Source organism: Erithacus rubecula (assembly GCF_903797595.1).
Source record: "Erithacus rubecula genome assembly, chromosome: 21".
NCBI classification, from domain to species: Eukaryota; Metazoa; Chordata; class Aves; order Passeriformes; family Muscicapidae; genus Erithacus; species Erithacus rubecula.
This window is the reverse complement of record NC_136673.1, coordinates 7,693,563-7,714,818: the sequence shown is the minus strand read 5'-3', so window position 1 is coordinate 7,714,818 and position 21,256 is coordinate 7,693,563. Positions and strand designations below refer to the sequence as shown.

At 47.7% G+C, this 21,256-nt stretch overlaps 1 protein-coding gene across 3 annotated transcripts in view; it reads left to right on the top strand.

Annotated features, from left to right (window-relative positions):
- Positions 1-21,256, top strand: part of PAPPA (pappalysin 1) — a 176,761-nt gene that overhangs the window by 147,569 nt on the left and 7,936 nt on the right. For all 3 annotated transcript variants that reach the window (XR_013776583.1, XM_079324225.1, XM_079324224.1), the window contains exons 18-21: positions 1,783-1,930; positions 4,559-4,668; positions 11,210-11,281; positions 15,520-15,618. Coding sequence is in view for 2 of the 3 variants with exons in the window: in XM_079324225.1 (XP_079180351.1) it covers positions 1,783-1,930; positions 4,559-4,668; positions 11,210-11,281; positions 15,520-15,618 (429 nt within the window). In the remaining variant the exon portion in view is untranslated. The remainder of the gene's footprint in view (positions 1-1,782; positions 1,931-4,558; positions 4,669-11,209; positions 11,282-15,519; positions 15,619-21,256) is intronic.

Here is a 21,256-nt window from a genome sequence, read left to right as displayed (position 1 = left end):
CAGGTCAGGGAATGATGGACAGTATGTTACTATAGCAATGGATATCCTGGGATCTCTGAGTATGTTGCTGAAACTATACAAGAGTACCCTCAAGCACGGCCAGCTCCAGGAACATAAATCAGGTTTCCTGGCTCATCTTTGAGAATCATGTTTGAACCCTGGCATGGAAATTGCAAGGGAAGTGCACCACACTTGCTAAAACAGCAAATTGTGCTAAATTGTAATTTATTCCTGACTTTGTCACCATGCTGAAAGATCATTACTTGGCTGCACATACAGCATCTCTTAATCACCAGGAAGCTAATGGTCATTTAAGCAGTCACCTCCCCTGGCACCAGAGCAAGAGTCTTGCATTTCTGCATATTGTACACAAATCTTATCAACAGTCAGATCTAAATTAATCAATGTCTGCCAAACTGGCCCTTAGGTGAGAATCACCAAGCTGGATCTCACCCTGAGTCCATCTGCTCCATTATTCCTTTCATATGATTTCCTTATTACTTCTGGCAATGGCCAGATGTCTAGAGAAGGGGAAGCAGGTCCCACACCATAGTCTGCTGCTAATACCACTTTGCATCTCACTAAACATTGTGTTCATCAACAAAGCTGAACAAAATAAGGGAAGCATTAGGATATTAAGGATGAGATTACCACTGAAGGCAGAGCCCTCTTCCATGCCAATACCAGGGGCTTGTGCAGGTCCCTGTGCAACAATGGGTGTGAGCTGTGGGGCAGAGCTCCTCCAAAAAGTTCAGCCATCCTGCAGGGATCCCAACAAGGACAGCACATTAAAGGATCCCCAAAGATATCCAGCACAGTGTCCAAAAGCAGGGTGGGTAGATTGCAGACATCATGTCTGGCATGAAAAACGGGTGAAGAGAAGCAGAGATCCTACATGATTCTCCCACCCAGTAAGGCCCCCAAAGGAGTTTTGGAGCCCAACCACAGCAGACATCCTCCTGTTGAATGTCCCACACTGCCCCATGGCAGTCGGGCTCACAGATCCCACAGAACAGCTTGTTTGCACAGAAATCCCCATTGCCATGAGGATAGATCTGACAAAAGATTGCCTGTGCGCTCCTTTGTTGTTTTTAAAGGGCATGATATTTCCCCTCGGACTTTGGTATTCATTCTTCAGTATCATACAGAGAATCTCTTCTATAAGAAAAATGTCATATTCTATTCCATGCCCATTCCCACACCAGAGGATTCTTTTTGTCCTTCCCACCTGCCTCTGTGCGTGTCCATCTCAGCCCCTTCGCCTGCTGTCACTCAAGGCAGCCAAGCTCTAAAGAGCACGTTCTGCCCTGCTAAGCTCTTGTCCTGCTCTCCCTTCCTCCTTCAGATGGCCATTGGGGATTCTTTCTTTTTCAAGACAGATGATGTAACTGGTTAGAAAATGCAAAGAGGAAAAAGGTTGTCTGCATTCCACACCAACCTCTCTGTAGCAAGAAGGAAGGCAAACGGGGTGAAGGCTCCTTTATTGCAACAGGAGTGGGGCTGTTGTAAGGTGTAGACCTTGCAAGGGGCTTGTAAAAAACTTGAGTTGCACAGAAGAGGTGTGTATGTGTGTGTGTGTGTGTGTGTGTGTGAACACTGCAGCTTTCCTTTTCTTTATTCTTTGGAAGAAAACTCCTTCTTGCCCTGCCCAGGGCTGGTAATCCCAACCAGGTGCTTTTCCAGCTCCAACAGAACTTTGCTCCCAGCTCAGCTCTGCTCACCTCTCAGCCTCTCCTTGTTATTTTTGTGTCAATCCTCATTATCTCCTTCCCTCATTCCCAGGGCCGTGGGAGCAACGTGATCCACTGCAGGAAGGATGGCACCTGGAGTGGCTCTTTCCACCTGTGCAGGGAGATGCAGGGGCAGTGTGCTCTGCCCACCCAGCTCAACAGCCACCTGAAGCTGCAGTGCGCCGGCGGCTACGGCATAGGTGGGTGAGCACCCCGACACCTGTCCCCAGGTGGGAGCAGGCAGCAGGAGAGAGCAAGAGGATGGGAATGGCAGGGTAGGAGGAAGGAGCCTGCAGTCCTTCAAATCACCTTCTCAGGACCTGCTTGCCTGAGTGAGAACCTGCCATGGGAGGCTTTTCAGGGAAGTGCTTTAGGAAATGTGAAGCTCTGAGAGGCCAAGCATCATGTAACATGCTCTGACTGCAGGCTCCTTGCAGGGCTTCCAGTTTCATGGTGTCCCTTCTTGGCCAGCTGGTTTTCAGGGGCAGCAGCATGCCAGGCTGTGCCAGAGGCACATCCAGTCTGCAAAATACAGGGAGGGGTTGTACCTGCTCTTACATATTTCATAATGCCCCACTCCTTCAGCCATGTGCACAAACCTGTGCTCCAGAAGCTGAAAGGCAGGGAGGTGAGAGGAGAATGCAGGACCAGGATAATTCAGGTCTCCACAGAAAGAATATGAGACCAGCTGAGCATTCCCTTTGGTATGACAGTTGTTTAGGAGCTGTTCTAAAGGTTCTGTTTAAAGGAGATGTTTAAAGAGTTTTAAAGGGTTTTCCTCCTTCTTTCTGGGGTACCTGTTCCCTGTGCAAGGGGTGATGACCCCTGTGCTCAGCTTGGCTTTGTGTCACCCAGGCACAGGGAGGGACAGACACTCTCAGCTGTACACACTATATTGTATTTTCAGCCCTCATTTTGGGGGTCTCCCTGCTCTAAGGGCTGCAACAGGAGCTGCACTGCCTGCAGCCCACACAGGTTTGTGAGGCCCCTTCCTGCATCCCCCTCCCAGCCCCTGCCACCCCCCTCCTGCCTCCGCCTGTCCCTTTGAACTTGGAGAAATTTCCTCCTTGCGCGGCTCCCTCATTATATCGCAGCCATGCAGAGGACTACGAGCCTCCTTGTGTTCCCTCCCCGGGGAGGAGAACACGACCTGGATGAGATCACCGCTCTGTAATGATGCCAATTACAGATCATATATCAAAACAATTCCGACCCGCTCCTCTCCATGAGCGTGGTGGAGCGCGGGAGAGCGAGCGGCGAGGAGCCTGCGGCGACTCTTAATGTGGAGAGGCGTTTTACCCTTGAGACGAGGTTACCTCCAGGGCCAGACAGGTTTTTGCAAGGAGAGAAACCCCAGTTCCTGGTTTGGAGGGGTGCATGTCAGTGCTGGGTGCCTGCCAGCTCTCGCTCCTGTTGCAGTGAGATTGGCAGGTGTCGATCCCAGGGACTGGTGGGCCTGACCCCAGGATGAGACCACACAGCCTCACAGAGGTGAGGGGTGCATGGGGCAGACCCCCCACAAGAGTGTGGCTCTCTCTGGAGAGGGATTTAGAGCTCAGAGAGGGCACAGTGGCCGCTGGCTCTCATTCTCAGCAGATGGAGACATATCACACACTTTGTAGGCTCACCCAGCACCAACTTTTGGGATCGGATGTTGGGATTTTCCTCTCTTCTTTGCATTTTTGAAAGCCTGAATGATGTCCTTTCGAAAAAGCATCCACCACGCTCATGGAGAGGAGCCAGTCATTCACTATGGGGGTGGTGGCAATAGGCTTCATGCAGTAGGTCCTTGGAACCAGTTCCAGGTGTTCTGGGAAAGCAAAACAAACCCCAAGCACGCCCCATCTTTCCAGCCTAGGTCTGGCTGCTCCCACTGACTCCTCCAAGTGGAGAATGTGAGAAGGCAGAAGCAGGTGGGAAAAATAATAGCAACCAGTCGTGGTCACTATGAATCCCACACACCTTCGGTAATTCCTCAGACACCTAATCTGCCCTTCCAGGCTGAGGCGTGTGTTCAGCCAAAATTCAGCTCTCCAAACCAGTGCAGAGATTAATTCCTCCCCCAGCGCTGATTGGAGTGCAGAAATCCTAATGACATGTTTGCAGCAGCTGTGCCATTCAAGAGTGATTTTCCAGGGGGGAAATGGTAATGGTCCAACACACAAGGGCTTATGGTTGTGTCACCACAGGGCTCTGGGATATTGCTGCAGAGTATCGCAGCATGTTTTAATAAAGAAAGGACAGGATTCCCACTGGGCATGACAGTTAATCAGAGAAAAAGCAGGTTTATGTGTGAACAAAGCCATCATTACCTTTCTGCGTACTTCTTATCGATGTGAGACTTGGGTGATAGCTGGTCTCCAATACTGTTAGGCATGGTCACCCTTTGGAAGATCATTATTGGATGTTTGTAAATTTCACAGATCAAACAATAGGTTTCTGCCATGTCACAGGTGAGATGAGTTTGATAGCCTCTCCCTAATCAGCCCCAGTCCTTGAAAGAGCAGTTGGAATGGAAAAACCTTCACATTGTCTTGATGATCTCAAAGCCCAAAGCCTGACCCTCTTCTTGGAGTTAATAGCCAGAGAAATACTTAGATTTGCAGCTTGTTCAAAGGCCCTGGAATACCTGCCACCCCCACACCCTCCTGCTTAGTACAGGGCTGTACTCAGCACTTCACGTGTGGCTAGGAGATATGTGATAGTTATGGTTGACTGCTAATTGCAATTTAGGAAAAACGAGCCGTAATCCTGTCCTTCAGCTGGAAGGATGCTGGAAGGGTCAGAAGCTCTATCCTGTAGCTTTATCCCCTTTGTGTTTTGAGCAGGCACAGAGTGTACCACCTCCTGTCTGGATCACAGTCACGAGCCCATCCTCCTGCGTGTGAACGAGACCGTGCAAGACATCCAGCACTGGATGAACCCACAGAGAGTGAAGGTCAGTGCCTGGCGACTGCACAAACCACATCCTTGTTGCATGTTTATGAGTGGCCAATGTTACCTGTGGAAAAGGGGGAATTTGGACCTTTAGGAAAGAATTCCTGATTTTTCTTGTGTCTGTTCCAGTAACATGGTGGATTTCTCTCCAAGTGGCTTTTTTCTCCAAGTGACTTTCTCTCTGTGTTTTCCAAGTGAAAGTCAGTTCAAGGTAAAGGCCTCACATCAGTGGGGTTTGATCTGGAAATGGGATTCATGCCACAGGAAGATGTGACAGACAGCCAGAGAAAGGGCACTGGACAGGCTTTATCTTCTTCCTCCTGTTCTGTATTTTGCATTCTTCGGGTGGCAGAGCTGGATTTTTCTGTGCCGCTTCTGGATGACAAAAGAAGCTGATACAGAGGGTTTTTCATTTCCCGACCCCGCGGAGCTGGCTGAGTGCTCCCCCCGCCCCTCTGCCCGCATGTGAGAGCTGCCTGCTCAGCACAGCCCCTTCCAGAGGTCACCACATCTCCCTCCTGCCTGCTGCAAACGCACAGCCAGCATTAACTGCTCACAGCTCCCCGTCCTGAGCGTCCTCCAGCACACACCGTGGCAGCGTGCCCTGATGGGCACATGCACACCCCATGCACGCACACACTCAGCCCCACACTCACCTAACTCTTCCTGGAAACCTTCACGTTCCTACAAACAAACCAGGTGTTTGTGGCTTTATGGTATTTCTGCAGGTGTGGAAGTCTAGCTGGACATGCTGGAGCATGTGGTGGAAGACGGTGGCACATCAGGTGTCACCAGGGTGCAAGTTACTGGTGGTGTTTGAGCAAACACCTCTGGCTTTTACATACTTGGTCTTGGCTTTGCAGGAGTCTGTTTTACACACCTGAATTCCATTAAGAAGGAGAACAAGCAGCCAACACAGCCCCAGCATGTCCTGAGCAGCTTTGACAGTCTATTTGCTTCTCTACATCCCTAAATGTGTGCCCTGGGTTTGGGATTTTTGAAATCTGGCCTTGGCCGTGGGTAGCAAGTGACTCCAGAACTCTCCACCACTTTGAACTTCACTGTTTCACACAGAGCAAGAGAATAAATCTGGAAAAGGAGTGGGAAACCTAAGTCCAGAGAATATGACCAGCTCATAATATCCTTCCCAGTTTCCCATTCGCTGCAGACACTGAGGTTCTGCAACTGCCTTTGCCAAGTTTCTGGCACGAAACATGAAGAAAACCCCTATCTCTGTATGAGGGGCAATTTCTCACTGGCCCTATCCTGAGTGCCAGACTTTAAAGTGGTTTGTAATTCATGGGGAAATAAAGTGACAGCTTCCCTCCCGTTCTCTCTGCACTCCTTCACTTATTGATGCGGGTACGTGGAGGGAGCTGTAACGAGTTTTATACCTGCAGGTCTCTGGAGGGCTCATTAGGCAGCAGGGAAAACATAGAGTAGTAAAGGGGGAGACAAGGGGAGTGAGGGATGGAGGAGAAATCATGGTTTCCATGAGCACAGCAGTAAATAAGCCCTTTTTTTTTTTCCTGATGGTGAAGACCTTGCATGAGCTTTAGGCCCTGAGCAGATACAAGTTCCACCCTACAAATGTTTTGTAACTAGAGGGTGAGATGTGGGCTGGAAAGCTTGTGTTGGGAGGGAAGACATGCTAGAAGGGATTTTTAAAAAAATCCTTAATTAACAAATTGGTAGCTGTAAAGCATCCATCATATCCAACTCTGCAGATAAGGGGACATCACTCACAGGGGGCAGCGCCTCTTGGGGTGCCACCATGAGAAACATTTCTTCTGGTGGGAGTGGGGACACCCTGGAGAGATGGGACTGGGATGCCTTGGGGGAAGGTCCCCATGGCAATGTGTTATATATCATTAATAACCCGTGTCTCTGTTTATGGCCAGTGACAGCTTTGCTGTTGTGCCATATGAGCACAGGGAGCAGCTGGTTGCATTTACACGGCGAGTCTTTGTGCATCTCAGAGTACTTGAGTGACGCAAAGGAAACACTTTTTGTTGCTTTGATTTCAGGCAAAAGTAAAGTACAAATGAGGGTAGGATGGGAAGAAGATAAAGGCAGGGCTGATCTGTGATGCTTACCTTTGAGGGGATGGGGACAGAGAAAACACAGGGAGAGCTGACAAGAAAAATAAATAATTTGTCTGTAGCAGCTCAAGCAACATCTGTTATGGCAGCAAAATGGAAAGAAGGAACTATCCTTTCTCTGAGGGTTGTTTAGAGCAGAGCTGTGCAAATCACTTGATTTTTCGGTTCACTCAAAGTTCTCTTAAATTAAAAAAAATCTCTAATCAAAGTGACTCTTCTGTTATTGTGATTTTTGGTGAACCAAAAAATTGGAAGAAAAAACATGTTGGTTTGAACATAACGTAGCTTTTAATTTCCAGGGAGATTTTGTAAACTTTTTGTTTAGTGAAAACGAAATAAAAACTAAAAACACAACAAAAACATAGAAATTAAATGTCCTCTCAAACACTAAATGAGAACAGATATTTCCTTTCACAAAAGGTCTAAATATTTCTGTATTTTTCAGAATTAGTTGAGGTTGAGGTACTTTGTTGGGTCTGAAACAATTTGCTGAATTCGGAATAAGCTCACGGTGTCTTCCAAATCAGTATTTTCAGCAAGGAAAGAAAAAAAAAAAATCACCTAAAATGTTCTGTGCCTCTCCTCTGCTGTGGGATGTGTTCAGAGCAGCCAGTGCTGTCCCCAGATTTTCCCTTCACTGTGTGTGGCACACGGAGCTGCTGAAGACACCGATGGATAGAGCTGCCAAGACTGACTGTGCAGGCAGTGGGGAGAAAAAAGGGAAATATCTCCGAGAGACAGCTTGACAGCTCTTTCCCATTGACTGCAGAGAAACAGAGCAGACACCTCATTTCTTAGGTTGTCTGGACTTGGGTTCTTGCCTTAGTGCTGAGCAGGGACAGGCTAAGCAGTGTGCAGGAATGTGCATGCCTGGGAGAGCCTTCAAAGGTCTGCATGGCCCCTCTCCCCATGCAGACTGCAAGCCCTGGGATTCAAAATGTCCAGAACTCATTACTGGGAATGCTCCTTAAATACTCCCCGTATCATTTAAGTTTTGCACTTTTCCTCCTTCCATCCCCTGTCCAATTTTTTCTTTTTTTCTTTTCTTTCCTTTTCTTTTTTATTTTGTTTGTTTTGGTTTGGTTGGGTATTTTGTTTGTGTGGGGATTTTTTTTTGTTTGTTTCCTTTGGTGGTTTTTTGGGGTTTTTTTTGGGTTTTTTTGTTTGTTGTTATTATTGTTGTTTGTTTGTTTTCTTTTAATTTCTTTTCTTTTTTGATTTTTTGGTCGTTTTTTGGTTTGGTTTGGTTTGGTTTGGTTTGATTTGGTTTGGGGGTTTTTTTGAGACTTTCAGGGTCATTTTGCAGCAGGGAAACTGAGTCACGGAACAGTGATTTGACTTCCTGTGGTGCAGCAGCTCCCCTCCTGGGAAGGCAGGAGATCCCATTCCATCTGTAGGCACAGGAGGAGGCAGCCCCCAGGTCCCCTTTCCTGGCAGCAGCCACTGATCCCCTCACTCATAAAGCCCCCGGTTAATTGTCTTATTCCTTTAGTGCCTGAGGAGTGAGTTAGCTGAGAGCAGGAGGTGCCAGTCCCTGGGCTCCAGCCCGGGGGGACACTTGACCCATCTAAGGTGGAGGAAAGCTCTCCACCAGCCTCTCTGGGGGAAACCCAATCCCCTCTGCAGAATCAGAAGGGCTGACATCATTGTGTTAGTCCCACCACGGGAGGGAAGCGCCGGGTCTTCTTCACCAGGAGAAAATGACAGCTCAATTTGCTTCTTGGCTCTTTGTTACCTGCTGTGGGAGCACAGCCTGGCTCCCTGTCCCTTCCCAGCAGATGGAGTGCCAGCAGATGTGGCAGGGTGGGGACAGGAGTGGAGTCACCTGCCTGGCTCACAGGTGTGTGGCAGGAGCCCAGGCACGAGGGGAGTTGTTCCAGGAGGGCAGCAGGTGTCACCATGGGGGCCTGGAGCATGGGGAAGGGACAGGGAAGGGACAGAGCTCTCAGGGACAGTGGCCAGATGAGCTTTATTCCCTCAGGTACCACCTGGCATGTGGTGATGTGGTGCTTCCATGCCCCTCTTTCCACATCCTTGGCTGGCATTCTGAGTGTACCTGTCTGTGTGCACTCCATCAGACCATGCTCATGTGCCACCTTTACCCACCCTGCCTGCTCTCTATACATTTATCTCAGGTGCCCATGCAGCACCCTGTGGCACCTGTATGCCTGTTTGCACTGCAGGAGGCAGACATGGTGCCTAAAAATCCAAATCATTCCCAATTTCTTGGTTTTCCAGCCGTCTCTCCCTCTACTCACATTTCTCTCCCAGTGCATCACACAGAGCACAGCAGCAGCCTGAGGGTACAAACAGGCTGGGGGGTAGGAAAAAAGGAGTCAGGACTATGGCCTAGGGTACTTCCCTCTGCTTCCAGCTCCAGGAATGCTAGCAGGATTGAATTCAGCTCTAGTGGTCTCCAGTTGCAAAGGATAATCCAAGGGGAGGACAAAGTAACTGGTGTGAGGCTGTTGGCAGGTGCCACTCCAGAGGAATGGGAATGTCCCATTGATCCAGTGATTAACCTGGCACCTGGCTTTCCTGTGCTGTGGAGAGCAGCCTGGGGCTGCATCCCCCTTTCCTAGAGGATGCTCAGCCCATCAGGATGGGATTGAGAGTGACCTTGAGTGAGCACTCAGCACTGTCTCAGCAGAGACTTCACCTCCCATCCACTCCTTTAAAGGAGGTGCTGGCATTTTAATACTTGGAGGGTCAGGAGAACAGTCAGTGCATCTTCTGTGAGGGATTGCTCTCACGTGGAAATTTCCTTTCTGAAGAGTCTGGTTCGGGGCTATTTGATTTCTTTTGTTCACTCCGCATGCTCACACACTCACACAGAGCGTGAGGTTTTGTAAACATTGATGCTTCTTACCAGGGCAATGTGAGGTGCTCTTTGGAAGTGCACTTCTTCCACTTATTGTCTGCTGGCCTTGGATACAGGTGACAAATTTCTGAGTTCTTCCACTTTGTTCTAATGTTTGGGTTCAAACACTCTTGAACTGCTTCCTTTACTCTCCCCGCTCCCGCTCTGTTGACTGGCCTTGTTTATTTTCAAACCTAGAAAAGTTTCCTCTCTTTCCCCTCTGAAGTGCAATAAACAGAAGAGGGGGGTGTGGGGGGAAAGCAAAACCCTCCCCATTTGTGGCAGGCAGCAGCCTGGAAATCTCCAGCTGTCTGTCAGGAGCAGAGTGTGACACGGGGGGGCCCCGCACCTTGCAGCCCACCCGCCTCCCTCCCAGGGGACAACAACATCCCCTGCCCAGCCCCTGCCCTGCTCACACAGACAGCCCCTCTTGCCAGGCAGGTGGGGCAAGCTGGGCTTGACTAATAGTGGAAAATCCAAGAGCATCGGAAAGATAAACAGCCTGAGCCAGATAGTATAAAAGTCCTTTTTTCTAGCACACGCCAGGTAAGCCTCAAATGACAGAAACTGTAAAAACAAGCTGAGGTTCCCCTGCAGATGGATTAAATTAGCCCTCAGATGAACAGGGGAAGGGATGGCTTATGCATTGGGTCTTCCCAAATGTTAATCCCTTCCTTCCCCAGGCCTCCATCCAACCCCAACCCCACACTTCAGGTGAGTGCCTGTGTGTTCATCTTGCTCAAATGGACTCTGCAGTGCTTCATCCATGGGCAATAACCCCAAAGGAACATTGTGCCTCATGTCCTGCTGTATGGATGGGACACCCATGGTGTGGAACCACCATCTCCACTGACCAGCCAAAGTTTTCATTCACTCTTTAAATCTAGATGTCCATGGTTGTGGCTGCCCTGACTGTGTTGTTGTCTAGGATGTTGGTCATCATTTTTGCCCAAAACCAAGCGTGCAAATTTTTTCAATAGACAGAGTTGGTAAAAAAATTATTATAAAGCTCATAAAACGTAGCAGAGGATGTTGTCCTGTCTGAAGGTGTGTGGTGGGAGGTGTTTTTATTTAAGATGGTGCTAAAATGTATCTGAAAATCCACCTTTAGCTGCTTCTATCTTCAAGAATTAAAGGTATGATGGGCAGAGAAAGAAAGCAATGCTTGGCAGCACCAAAGAAATCCCTAAATTAATTCCTAGAATGCCTCCCCCCTACCCAAGAGTAAAAGAGGACCTGTGCCCCTGCCTTTCCCTGCCACGTTGCCCCACCATGAGTGAAATATTGGGCATGACATTTTAGGAGAACCTCAAATATTATTTTAATCTCAAATGCTCTGTTATTGCAAGTGTCAAGTCCAACACTTCTTGTAAATACCTGGAGGACAGCCAGGTTCTGAGAACACAAGAGGTGTTAGGAACTGAACTTCATTGGTTAAGTACTGGAGAGCCATAGGAGCCAGCACACTGACTTTCTGTACACTGATTTCTTTGTTTTAACCTGTTGCTTTTTTTTTCCTTTCTTTTTTTTTTTTTTTTTTTTTTTTTTTTTTTTTTTTTTTTTTTATTTCTTCCCTCCAGAGTGTTGTCTGCACAGCAGGACTCAAGTGGTACCCTCACCCCTCCCTGATTCATTGTGTTAAAGGCTGTGAGGTGAGTTTGGCTTTAGCTCAGGTGGTCCATGGTGGGTCTCCTAAATTTTACAGAAACAATCACTGCAGGCAGGTGGGCTGTAAATCCTGGTTTTCAAGTGGGGCAAGCAGGATTTTGCCCTGACCACCCTAACACAGAGACTGATTGCCTGCATCGGTTCTGACACTCAGTAGAGAAATTGGTGGTTTTCCCAGAGATGATGTTTGGTGATTCTCACAGGAGTTAAATGATCAAGTAGCTCAAAAACACTGGTTCACCAAAAGAATTTCCCAGAATCTGGGAGTTTCTGGGAAGTTGCAAAAGCCTTCTCTTGTTTTTCCTTGATCTTGACTTATTTAAGGGACAATTCTTTCCAAGGCCAGCTAAGCTTTGGGCATTGGTGTGGGCAGAGAAAGTTTAGGAAAGCCAGAGATGATACGACTGGGTGGACAGCACAGCTGGACAGTGAGCAAATCACACCTCCCTCCACTGGCCACCTCTGTCTAAACCAGAAAGGAATAATCAGAAACATGCAGTTACATTTCAGCTGTGATACTCTTTTAGAGCCTTGTAATTTATTTGAAAAAAAAAGCAATTATTTTGAAGGATGTTGTTTCTGCCAGCAGCAATTTTTGAAGTGTCTGAGAAGACTGAAGATGCTTCTGGCGGTTAAACAGGGCTGGAGCACCTCTGTCTGGGTCATGGCACTCGTGTGGCTTCCATCATGCCAGCCCTTGATATCTCACCCACATCAGGACATCAACCCTCTGGAAGGTTGGGCAGCTCCATGCCATGTTAGAATGAGCTGGCTCACAGGCCATGGGCAGTGGCAGAGCTGTGTCTTCCCTCCTCCTTCTTGACTTTCTGCCACACTGACCAGGCTCTCAGCACCCAGTAACCCGAGCACGCTGAAGTTATTTGCCCAAAGTGTCAGAACATGGGGCTGAATTCCTGAATTTGACACAAAGCTCCAGACCACACTGCTGTGGGATGTGATTTGTCTTGAAGTGAAAGACAGGTTTCCTTCGCATACAAAAGTTGGGCCCAAGAGGGTAATAACTCTCCAACAATGTAATAGTTTCTGTCTAGCTGTTCCCTAAATGAAAAGCATTCTGCTGTCAGTGCCCTGAATGTCATAAGCTGTCTCACGCATCGCATTCATGCAGGCTGGCTGGGTGCCCCCATTCTCCAAAGAGAGCTGAAATAACATCCAGCCACCATTAAAAAATGCCATTCAGGTGCTGATGCACCACTGGGTATCCATCCTCCTGCTGTTTAAGGATAGTTGTTACTGAGACAAACTTTGCAATGATGTAATAATTTACCAGAAGCCATTATTACTGACATGCTTCTTCTCAGCATTTTCTTCCCTTCCATCACTGCTAATTGCCAGATCCCTCTGCATCAACAGGAACTTTCTTCTTTTCAACATTTATTCAGCAGTGTCACTGCATCGTAATCCATCATCTGGGAAGGCTTTGCCCAGACAATTGATAATGGCCTCTAGCATCATTTGCAGAGCATGATGCTTCCAGGATCCACAGATGGGCCAGAGCTTGGCATTAAGATTTCAGAAGAAATGCCATCTTCACCAAGCCTTTTTTTTTTTTTTTTTTTTTTGTTTCCCCCCCCATGACTGTGGAAACAGAGACTAATAAGCCAGTAGGTCAATAATGCTGGGCCATTAAGCTGATACAACCCCTAATGTATGGACATCCTCAGCATTAGGGAGGCTTCCCCGAGCCGGAGGCTGTAAGTGGGGCATTATTTTGCTCTTGGTGATCGCAGTGGGAACCCCAGCAGCTGCTGCAATGTGATTTTTTGTCGCTCCCTAGTGGCAGGAACAGAGGCTTATGAGTCAGCCCCGTACTTTTCTGCACCTAACCTGGGTGTTTCAGTAGCAAATGGACCCCTCTGGATTACCTGCATTGTCCTCCAAAAAATATCAGAGCATTAAGACATGCATGATGAGCAACAGAGACCTCACCCTCCACAGCCAGGCCTCCAGGGTCTCCCAAGCAAGGATTTTGGTCCCAAATCAGAATAGATGCTTTTTATCCCCTTCTTCTCCAAAGGGCTGGCTTGTCTACTCTGTGCCAGAGCAAATTCTTCCACGAGTTTCTTTATGGATTTTACAGCATTCATAGGTGTAAGATACAAGCATAGGGATGGAAATTTAAAGTCAAGATTTCCCATCAAGCAGGCACAGCCAGGCAACACAAGAGAAACATGGAGAAGCCTGCAGAATTTCCTGTGAGGTTGAGCAAAGTTCACGGTTTTAAATATTGCCAGGTTGGCCTCAAAACATCTCTTTATCTATTTATAAATCATTCCCTTTTAAATCTTAGAATATTAATTAAATTGGAATGGAGCTTGCAAGTCAAAGTCTTTGCCTGTATAAATAAATCAATATCTATGGAAATCAGTGGAGTTAAGACAGTTTAGTGGGACAGGAGCCTCACACTGTAACTCTGATTTCCTTGTCGACATTTGCAGTATCTGCACATAATTAAAGAAGTGACATTCAATGAGTTTGTCCCCTCCTGGTAGTCCTGCTGTGGTCTGATATTGCCATCATTGCCTGGGTTTCCTCTACCTGATAAAAATATTTAAATTTGCAGCACATCAGCAGTAAAAGCGTGCATTTGCCCCACTCCATTGAGTTCATTTCAGTTCTGATGAGTGTGGCCATGGCGAGCTCAGGGGAGAGCACAGAAAGCTCTCATGGCTGCTTCCTCAGGTATCCATCTTTTGGGACACTCTGGGTCTGCAATTGCTGCAAAATCCTCCCAGGAAACCTCGTCAAGCCATCCTGCTTGCTCTGCAATGATGTCTTCATGCAGGAGAGTCCCTGGTGTGTTTATCTCAGTGCAGAATAAGTGAATTTTCCAATGAGCAGAAAAAACAGGAATAGCCTCTCGAGTCTGTGAGGAGAGTTACAGATATGACTGTGCTCTCTGCTGATCATCCATTTTTCTGAGCTTTCATTGCTGCCTGGGATTCTCATACCTGGCATGGGCCTTTTTTACCATCAGGTACAGCTTAGACTTCCAAGGAATACTTTTGTACCTGCAGACCGAGAAGGCTCCAATGTGTAATGAAAGACTTTAGGCCTTTCCTTTGGAATCATGGTTATTATTCAGGCCCTGTGCAGCACACGGACTAGTGATCACATTGCCCAGCCTAATGACCACATTTTCTTTTGCAAGGTGATTTATGAATTTTACTTAACAGCTCTCCACAACATCCCTCTGAATAATTGCCATTATGGCAGCTCTGAGCTGTGGAGTGGAGGAAGATCAGGTGCCATGGCCAGGGTCCCACACAGTCACAGATGCTCAGAGAACAGGAGAGCACAGTCCCTGTGCTGAGCTCAGACCTCTTCCATTCCTCTTGGTGATTTGTTTCGTGCCCTCATTGCTGACACGTGTTGCCTAGTCAGGAGAACTGTGGTGAAAAGCTCAGCTATTAAAAGCAAGCCCATTTTGGTGCAATACACAACCTTCTTCTTATCCCACACAGTTTAGAAAGGTTAGCTTAAAATTATCAAAGGTGCCACAATTTTAGATGCCTGGATGCTGTTTCTGGGCCTAGTCAAATTAATATTCCTGGAGCATCCTCTTATGTGGGATGTGAAGAGCCAACAAGGGCTCATTTCCCTCCCATCTACTGTCCTTTTTTTCTGTCTGTTTTGAAAGGCAAGGAGAATAATTATCTCTTGCTTTTCAGGGCAGCTGGTACGTTACAAACTGTGTAGTTCCTTCAAATCTTTGTCTTTTTATTCTAAAATATTTTTACAGGTTTCAGGATTATAGAATCATAGAATGGTTTGGGTTGAAGGGGCCTTAAGATCATCCATTTCCATTCCCTGCCATGGCAGGGACACTTCCCACTGTCCCAGGTTGTTCCAAGTCCCAGTGTCCAGCCTGGCCTTGGGCACTGCCCAGGATCCAGGGGCAGCCACAGCTCCTCTGTGCCAGGGTCTCACCACCCTCACAGAGAAGGATTTTTTCTGGACATCTAACCTAAATTTCCCTTCTTTCAATTTGAAGCCATTTCCTCTTGTCCTGTCACTCCCATTCCTGATAAACAGTCCCATTCCAGCTCCCTTCAGACACTGGAAGGGACTGTGAGATCTCCACACAACCTTCTCCTCTTCAGCCACAACTTTTTCATCCCATCTCCATAAGGCCATAAGGAAGGGGCTCATTTGATCCATGTCCACACTCTCAGCCTTTTCCTGCTTTTTCCTTTTTCAGCCTTTCATGGGGGACAACTACTGTGACTCCATCAACAACAGAGCCTTCTGCAACTATGATGGTGGGGACTGCTGTGCCTCAACAGTCAAGACCAAAAAGGTAGGGATTCCCCTTCCTCTTTTAAGGGGAATTTTTCTTGAGTGTTGCTGTGTGCCTCGAAAAAAAAATATTTTTACTCAAGAAAGGTAGGTCCAAGGTCTCAGAAGGACCTTCAGCCCCGGAAGCAGTTCACAATAGGCACTGAGTTCTTGCTGGTTCATTTATCATCCATCCTCAAGGCTCCAAAGGGAAACCAGAGGTTAGAAGGTATTAGGAAAATAGGGGAGAGTAAAAGGAAAGCATAATTGTGGATCTGTTCTTTGATCCATGGGGACCCACACATGCCTGGCTTGCTGCTGACTGTCCCATCCCAGAGTGGGACAGAGAAGAATGTGGAGCAGGGCAGGGTGGAGATGTCAAATATTTTCTGTACAGAGACCACATAGACAAAAGCATTGCAAAAAGAGACAAGCTAGTGACACAGATCCATAAAATCATTATTTAAGGTAGGGAGGATGCTTAGGAAAGTAAAATCCACTGCTTTTTATCACTCAGCAGTGAGGGGGTGAAGTGGTAATTTCCTGGAAGCAGGATCCAAACAGACCAAAGAACATCCTTATTGGCACAGTGTGTGTTTGAATAAGAGGATGCAGTGCCACAGAATATTATTAAGAAAAAAATTTATTTTAAATCAAAAAAAGAGCAGGTCCATTTGTGGAGCTTTGCTCCATCAGTGGCTGTTAAACACTGTGATGTGGATGCAGTTTCTGGCTGGGGAGTATTTGAACCCTTGGCTGCTTGAGCCTGGGGAAGAGTCCCTCCACACACTTCCACCTTTTTCCTGCTTCTTTAACACACATTTCTGAGCCCTGTTAGAGACTGGAATGATAGAGCATGTGGCTTGGAGCAGTACAACATTTCAGAGGTTTCTAACCAGGAGGGATTTGGAGTTAGGTTTGTCCCAAAAAATAAAGCAAATTTTATCCCTTACCAGGTGAATATTGTACCTTATCTTCTAGATTTGTGTGCAGAACAAAATGAAAAATCCATCTGCGTTAATTATCTGATACATATTAATAAATAATAAAACCTGAAGGAGCTTGGGCTCAGCATATGACACCATCCATGTCACCCAGCTGAGGAAGGAGCTCCTCCCTGCAGGGAGCCAGCTTTGGCTGGAGACTTCCTTGGTTCAGCATTGTGGGCTGTCTCTGGTCCATCTGGGAACACCAGGGAAGGGAGATACCCATGCCCTGGCAAGTGGAAGGAGTTAATTTCTCCTCTGGAGAAAATGCAGGGGAAAAGGTTGTTTCCCTAGCTGTGCTAGGGAAATATTCCCATCTATCCTGGTGTTCCTTTAGAAAATGTCTTGGGAGCCATGTGCAGGGAAGCCTAGGCAGGGGAGCTCCTCTGTTCTCCAGGGGTGGAGTAGGGCATGGAGATCCCAGAAGGGGTTTCCTGGTGAAACAGCCACTGAAGAGATGAGCAGGATGACAGACAGTGGCTCATCCTCAGTTGTCTCCAAGAGGAGATTCCTTTCTCTGGCTGGTTTTGGGAGGAGCAGCCCAACAGCAGCACAGCTTGCTCACTGACCTCCCACCAGCCGGGAGGGCAGAGCTGGAAGTGCCCGGTAGCTCAGCATGGTGTAGGTCTTCTCCTCCCAAAACAGCCTGCCTGGGAAACTTTATCTCACTGCCTGCAGGCTGGAGAGCAGGCGATGAAAAATCCCAAGCAGTGGCAGAAGAACGAAAGCGAGGTGCCTGGGAGGGGACCGACCCAAACCAGCCCCATCAGGACAGGAGCTAAGGGCACAATTGAAACACAAGGGATGTGAGAGCTGATTTGAGGAGCGGGGGAGGGATAGGATTAAGGTTTGGGAGCAGAATTTATTGCTGGGCAGGGAGTTGAGACCAAGTGGGGTCTGCACAGAGTTGTGAACACTTACCAGCCAGGCGACTCACGCTCGAAATATCTGCTGCTTCCCTGCCTCCCAGAAACCAAGTGACCTCCCAAGGAGGGGAAGCACTTTGTAGCCCAGTGGCTTACTGTTTTCTGTGCTAAAATGATGCAAAGGGCAAATGGTCAAAGGCTGGCAGCTGGTCACACCTTTGATGGATTTTTTTCCCATGGAGGGGGAGGTTTTGTAGCTTTTTGGTGATAAGTCTGCTTTCACAGACTTCCCTGGGAGCTGGACCATTGTGACTAGGGAATTAGATTTTTCCTAGCTGGCAATTTAGAATCCCCCATCCTTGAGATCACACAGTTGGAGGGCTAAGCTGTGGAGTCCATGACATCCCTGGCACTCACTCAGCTTCCAAAATCTCCTCCTCCCTCCCAAAACACCAACAACATCCCAGGAGCTGAACGAGACACCTGGGAGAAGTGAGGAAAACCACCTTCTCCATGGATCTTCCACACTTAGAGCAAGATGCAAAGCCCCAGTTTATTACATTTATAGGGTAAAAGGGGGAATAATAACCCAGCCAGGAGGGCTGTGGGGTCAGAGTCAAGGAGGCAGCAGGAGAACCTCGCTCCTGCAGAGCGGCTGCCGACACCTGCGGCAGCAGCCGTGGGGCCGTGGGGCTTGGCTCTCCCAGTTATTTTCCCATCTGAGGCCTTTGACTGAGACCAGATTTCAGGCCAGGCTGTTCAAATACAGCCCTCCCTTTGAAGAGGTTTATGAGTGGAGCATTACAGGAGATATTCCAAAGGGAAAAACAATGAAAGGTGAGAGGAAAGGGAGCTGAATAAAAATACTCCGCATACCAAATCCTTCCAGCACAGTTTGCCACCTACTTAAAAAGGCACAGTTTTAAAATACACATTGGGTGTAAAAGCCAAAAACCTGGAGGAGACATAGGGAGGGGCGAGTCCAGCTCTGTTAATTCCAATACCAGATGAGGATGTATTTTCATACGGTTGTAGAGAGAGTGAGACACATGAAAGGGACTGCTTTGCTCCTTTTCTTTCAGGGTTACATACTATGTGGCAGATGTGTCAGTCTTTTAAAGCCCCTGCAAGTTTGCCCATAAATGTCCAACATTTATGCAACACCTGTTTTTCTCCCAAAATGTCACAGGGCATTTTAAAAGCTTTAGATTTATCATCTTTTCCCCTCAGCAGCCATTGCTGAGGTGACACATGGTTCACATTTAAGAGAACATAGCAACTCCACACATTATTTTGGGAAAGGGCTGAAGATTAACATTGCACCATGTGAAGATTCAGGAGTTAACAGTCGAGTAAGAGCTGGTTTCAGATCTTTAGTGTCCGCAAACTGTCAAGACTTAAGTTTCACTGCAGTCCCACTGCCCTCCCAAACACACTTTGGGCTGCACACAGTGCTGTGAACAGGCTGTCTGAAAGCAAAAATTCTTCAACCCAAGTTTACTTTAAATCTGAGCCCTCTTACTTAATGTGAGGTTTTGCACGCTCCTGTTTTGTTGCCCTGAAAATGCACAAGGGACTTCCATGCTTATCCCATGTTTTCCCTTTGCATTTGAGCATTAGCAGGGAATGACCTTGTGGATTCTGTCAGCAAGCAGGGAACGGAGCAGTGTGACTTATCTGACCAAGCACCGACTAATCAGCACTGCTGCTTAGATAGGAAATAATGAGTATTTGCCCTGCACTGTTCACAATCAGGCTGGAGAGCTTAAAAGAAATCATTAAAGACCTCTTTTGAATGCTGCAAATGGCAACAAATAAATTCAGTCATAATCTGGGCATAAATTCGAGGCAAGTGCAGTCAGAAAGCAGGAAAAAGAGACATTCATCAGCTTAATTATTTGTTGTGCGCTAATTGATGAGCGTCGCCCGGCAGTGGGCGAGAAGCCAAGGCTGGCACAGGGACGAGTGCCACCCAAGGAAGCAGGGACACGGGCAGGCAGTGTGGGGAGCAGGGGGCTGATGGCAGATCTGCTGCTGGGGCAGGGGCCGGGGCCGTGCTGCTCACAGCTTGCCCTGTGCGTGACCCAGGAGCAGCTCTGAGAGACAGGAAGGCCATTGCCGCCAACCTCCAAGGGAGAGAAAGCTTCTGTTGTGTATCTGGAGGGGATAAAGTCTTCCGTGAAGGACAAAGCAAAATCCCATCTCCTTTTAATCTTCCTCCCCTCCTGACCCAGCACAGGTTGCCAGCTCCCTTCTGCCTGGCTGCTCTAGGAAGCTGCTTCTTGCTTTGTATCCTGCCTCAGATAAAAGAAGACACTATTTTCTAAAACATTACATACGTGACACTGCCAGAGTGAGGGAAATAAATAACCTGGGCATAACTGGCTGTCTCTGGGCTCTTGGCCGCCTGTGAGGAGCTCATGGGGTGTGCAGCACTGCTGGGAGAGGGTCTGGCTGTTTCCTCTGCTTCATTTCAGGAAATCTTCTCTCCAGTAACTGTCTCCTCCACTTCTTTTCTTCCCTTCTCTTTTATAAGTTTTCCCTAGAAAAGACTGTCTAGAAAGGCCTCACAGAAATCAGAAATTCTTTCTTTAGGCTCTGCTTACGTACTTTGTTCCAGACTAGGATCGCAGACTTGCCTGGTTGAAGGTCCTGCAGTCTGGTCCCTGTAGATTTAAATACACTGAATTCGCTGTTTTAAAATTCCCTTCAAAATTCAACTTCAACCATTTGTGTAAGGGTGAACTTTCATCTGTCTTTCCTTTCTGCCTTTCCTTTTTGTCGCAGAAGGGATAAATCTACAGCTCCCATGAGAAAAACCTGCCTCATTTAGTTATCACTCAGGTTTTCCTTCAACTGCTTTGCCCCATAGCACTTGGTAAAAAAAGAGAAAAACTGTCCCGTCCCTTCAGCCTCTTGACATTTCTGTCCAACACCTTGGAGAGGAAAACCAGCAAGTGCCTTGGCGGAAAACAAATGAGGACTTGTGGTAGATAGAGGGCCGTGTGGGATTCATCCAAAGCTTTGCTTATCTAAAAGATAGGCCACTTATCAAAACCTCTTCAGAGACTTTATGGCCGAAAATTCAAGGCCTAAAGAAAGGAGCTTTGAACTGAGGGGCTGATGCTGGCTCCATCAGGGATTTCCAAAGGCTGTCCCTGTCTCCCTAGGAAGAGGGGGGATGAGTCTGCACTCCTAGCCCTAAGCCAACAGAAATAACCACTTTGCAGTATATTTTGGAGAAATAAGCACCTTCTCTGAGCTCTTTGACTTCAACACAGACCTGTCTTAGGCAATCTCAGATCTTCCTCCATTGCCACAACATGGTTTTGAGGCATTTGGCGCCATTAGAAACTTAACTGACCACCCCAGCTGAGGAAATCCTGTTTATCCAGAAGAACTGATGCTCCTGCCACGACGCTGCTCCTAACTACTGGCCTGTCCCCAGAGCTGGGTGTGTTCATCAGCTCTATAATTAGCCAGGGAGACACAATGAATGGTGGGTGAGCAGGGAGGAAGGCAGGACACAATTCTGAGTGTTGCTTCACGCCGCTGGCAGCGTTTGCGCGCTCCAAGCACGCGGCTCTCCCAGCGCGTGGGTGAACTCACTTCCCCAGCAGCCCTCGGTCACAGGCTCAGCGCTGGAGCTGTTTGCCATGTGAGAGGAGCGTTTACAGTCAGGGCTGCTTGGGATGGGAGCTTATTTTGGGGCTCAGAGCTTGGTTTCATAATCCTTCAGGGAGGCTTTCCAGGCATCAATAAATTAAAAGCAGTGATGGTAGTAGCACATGTTGCCTATCCTGAGAGA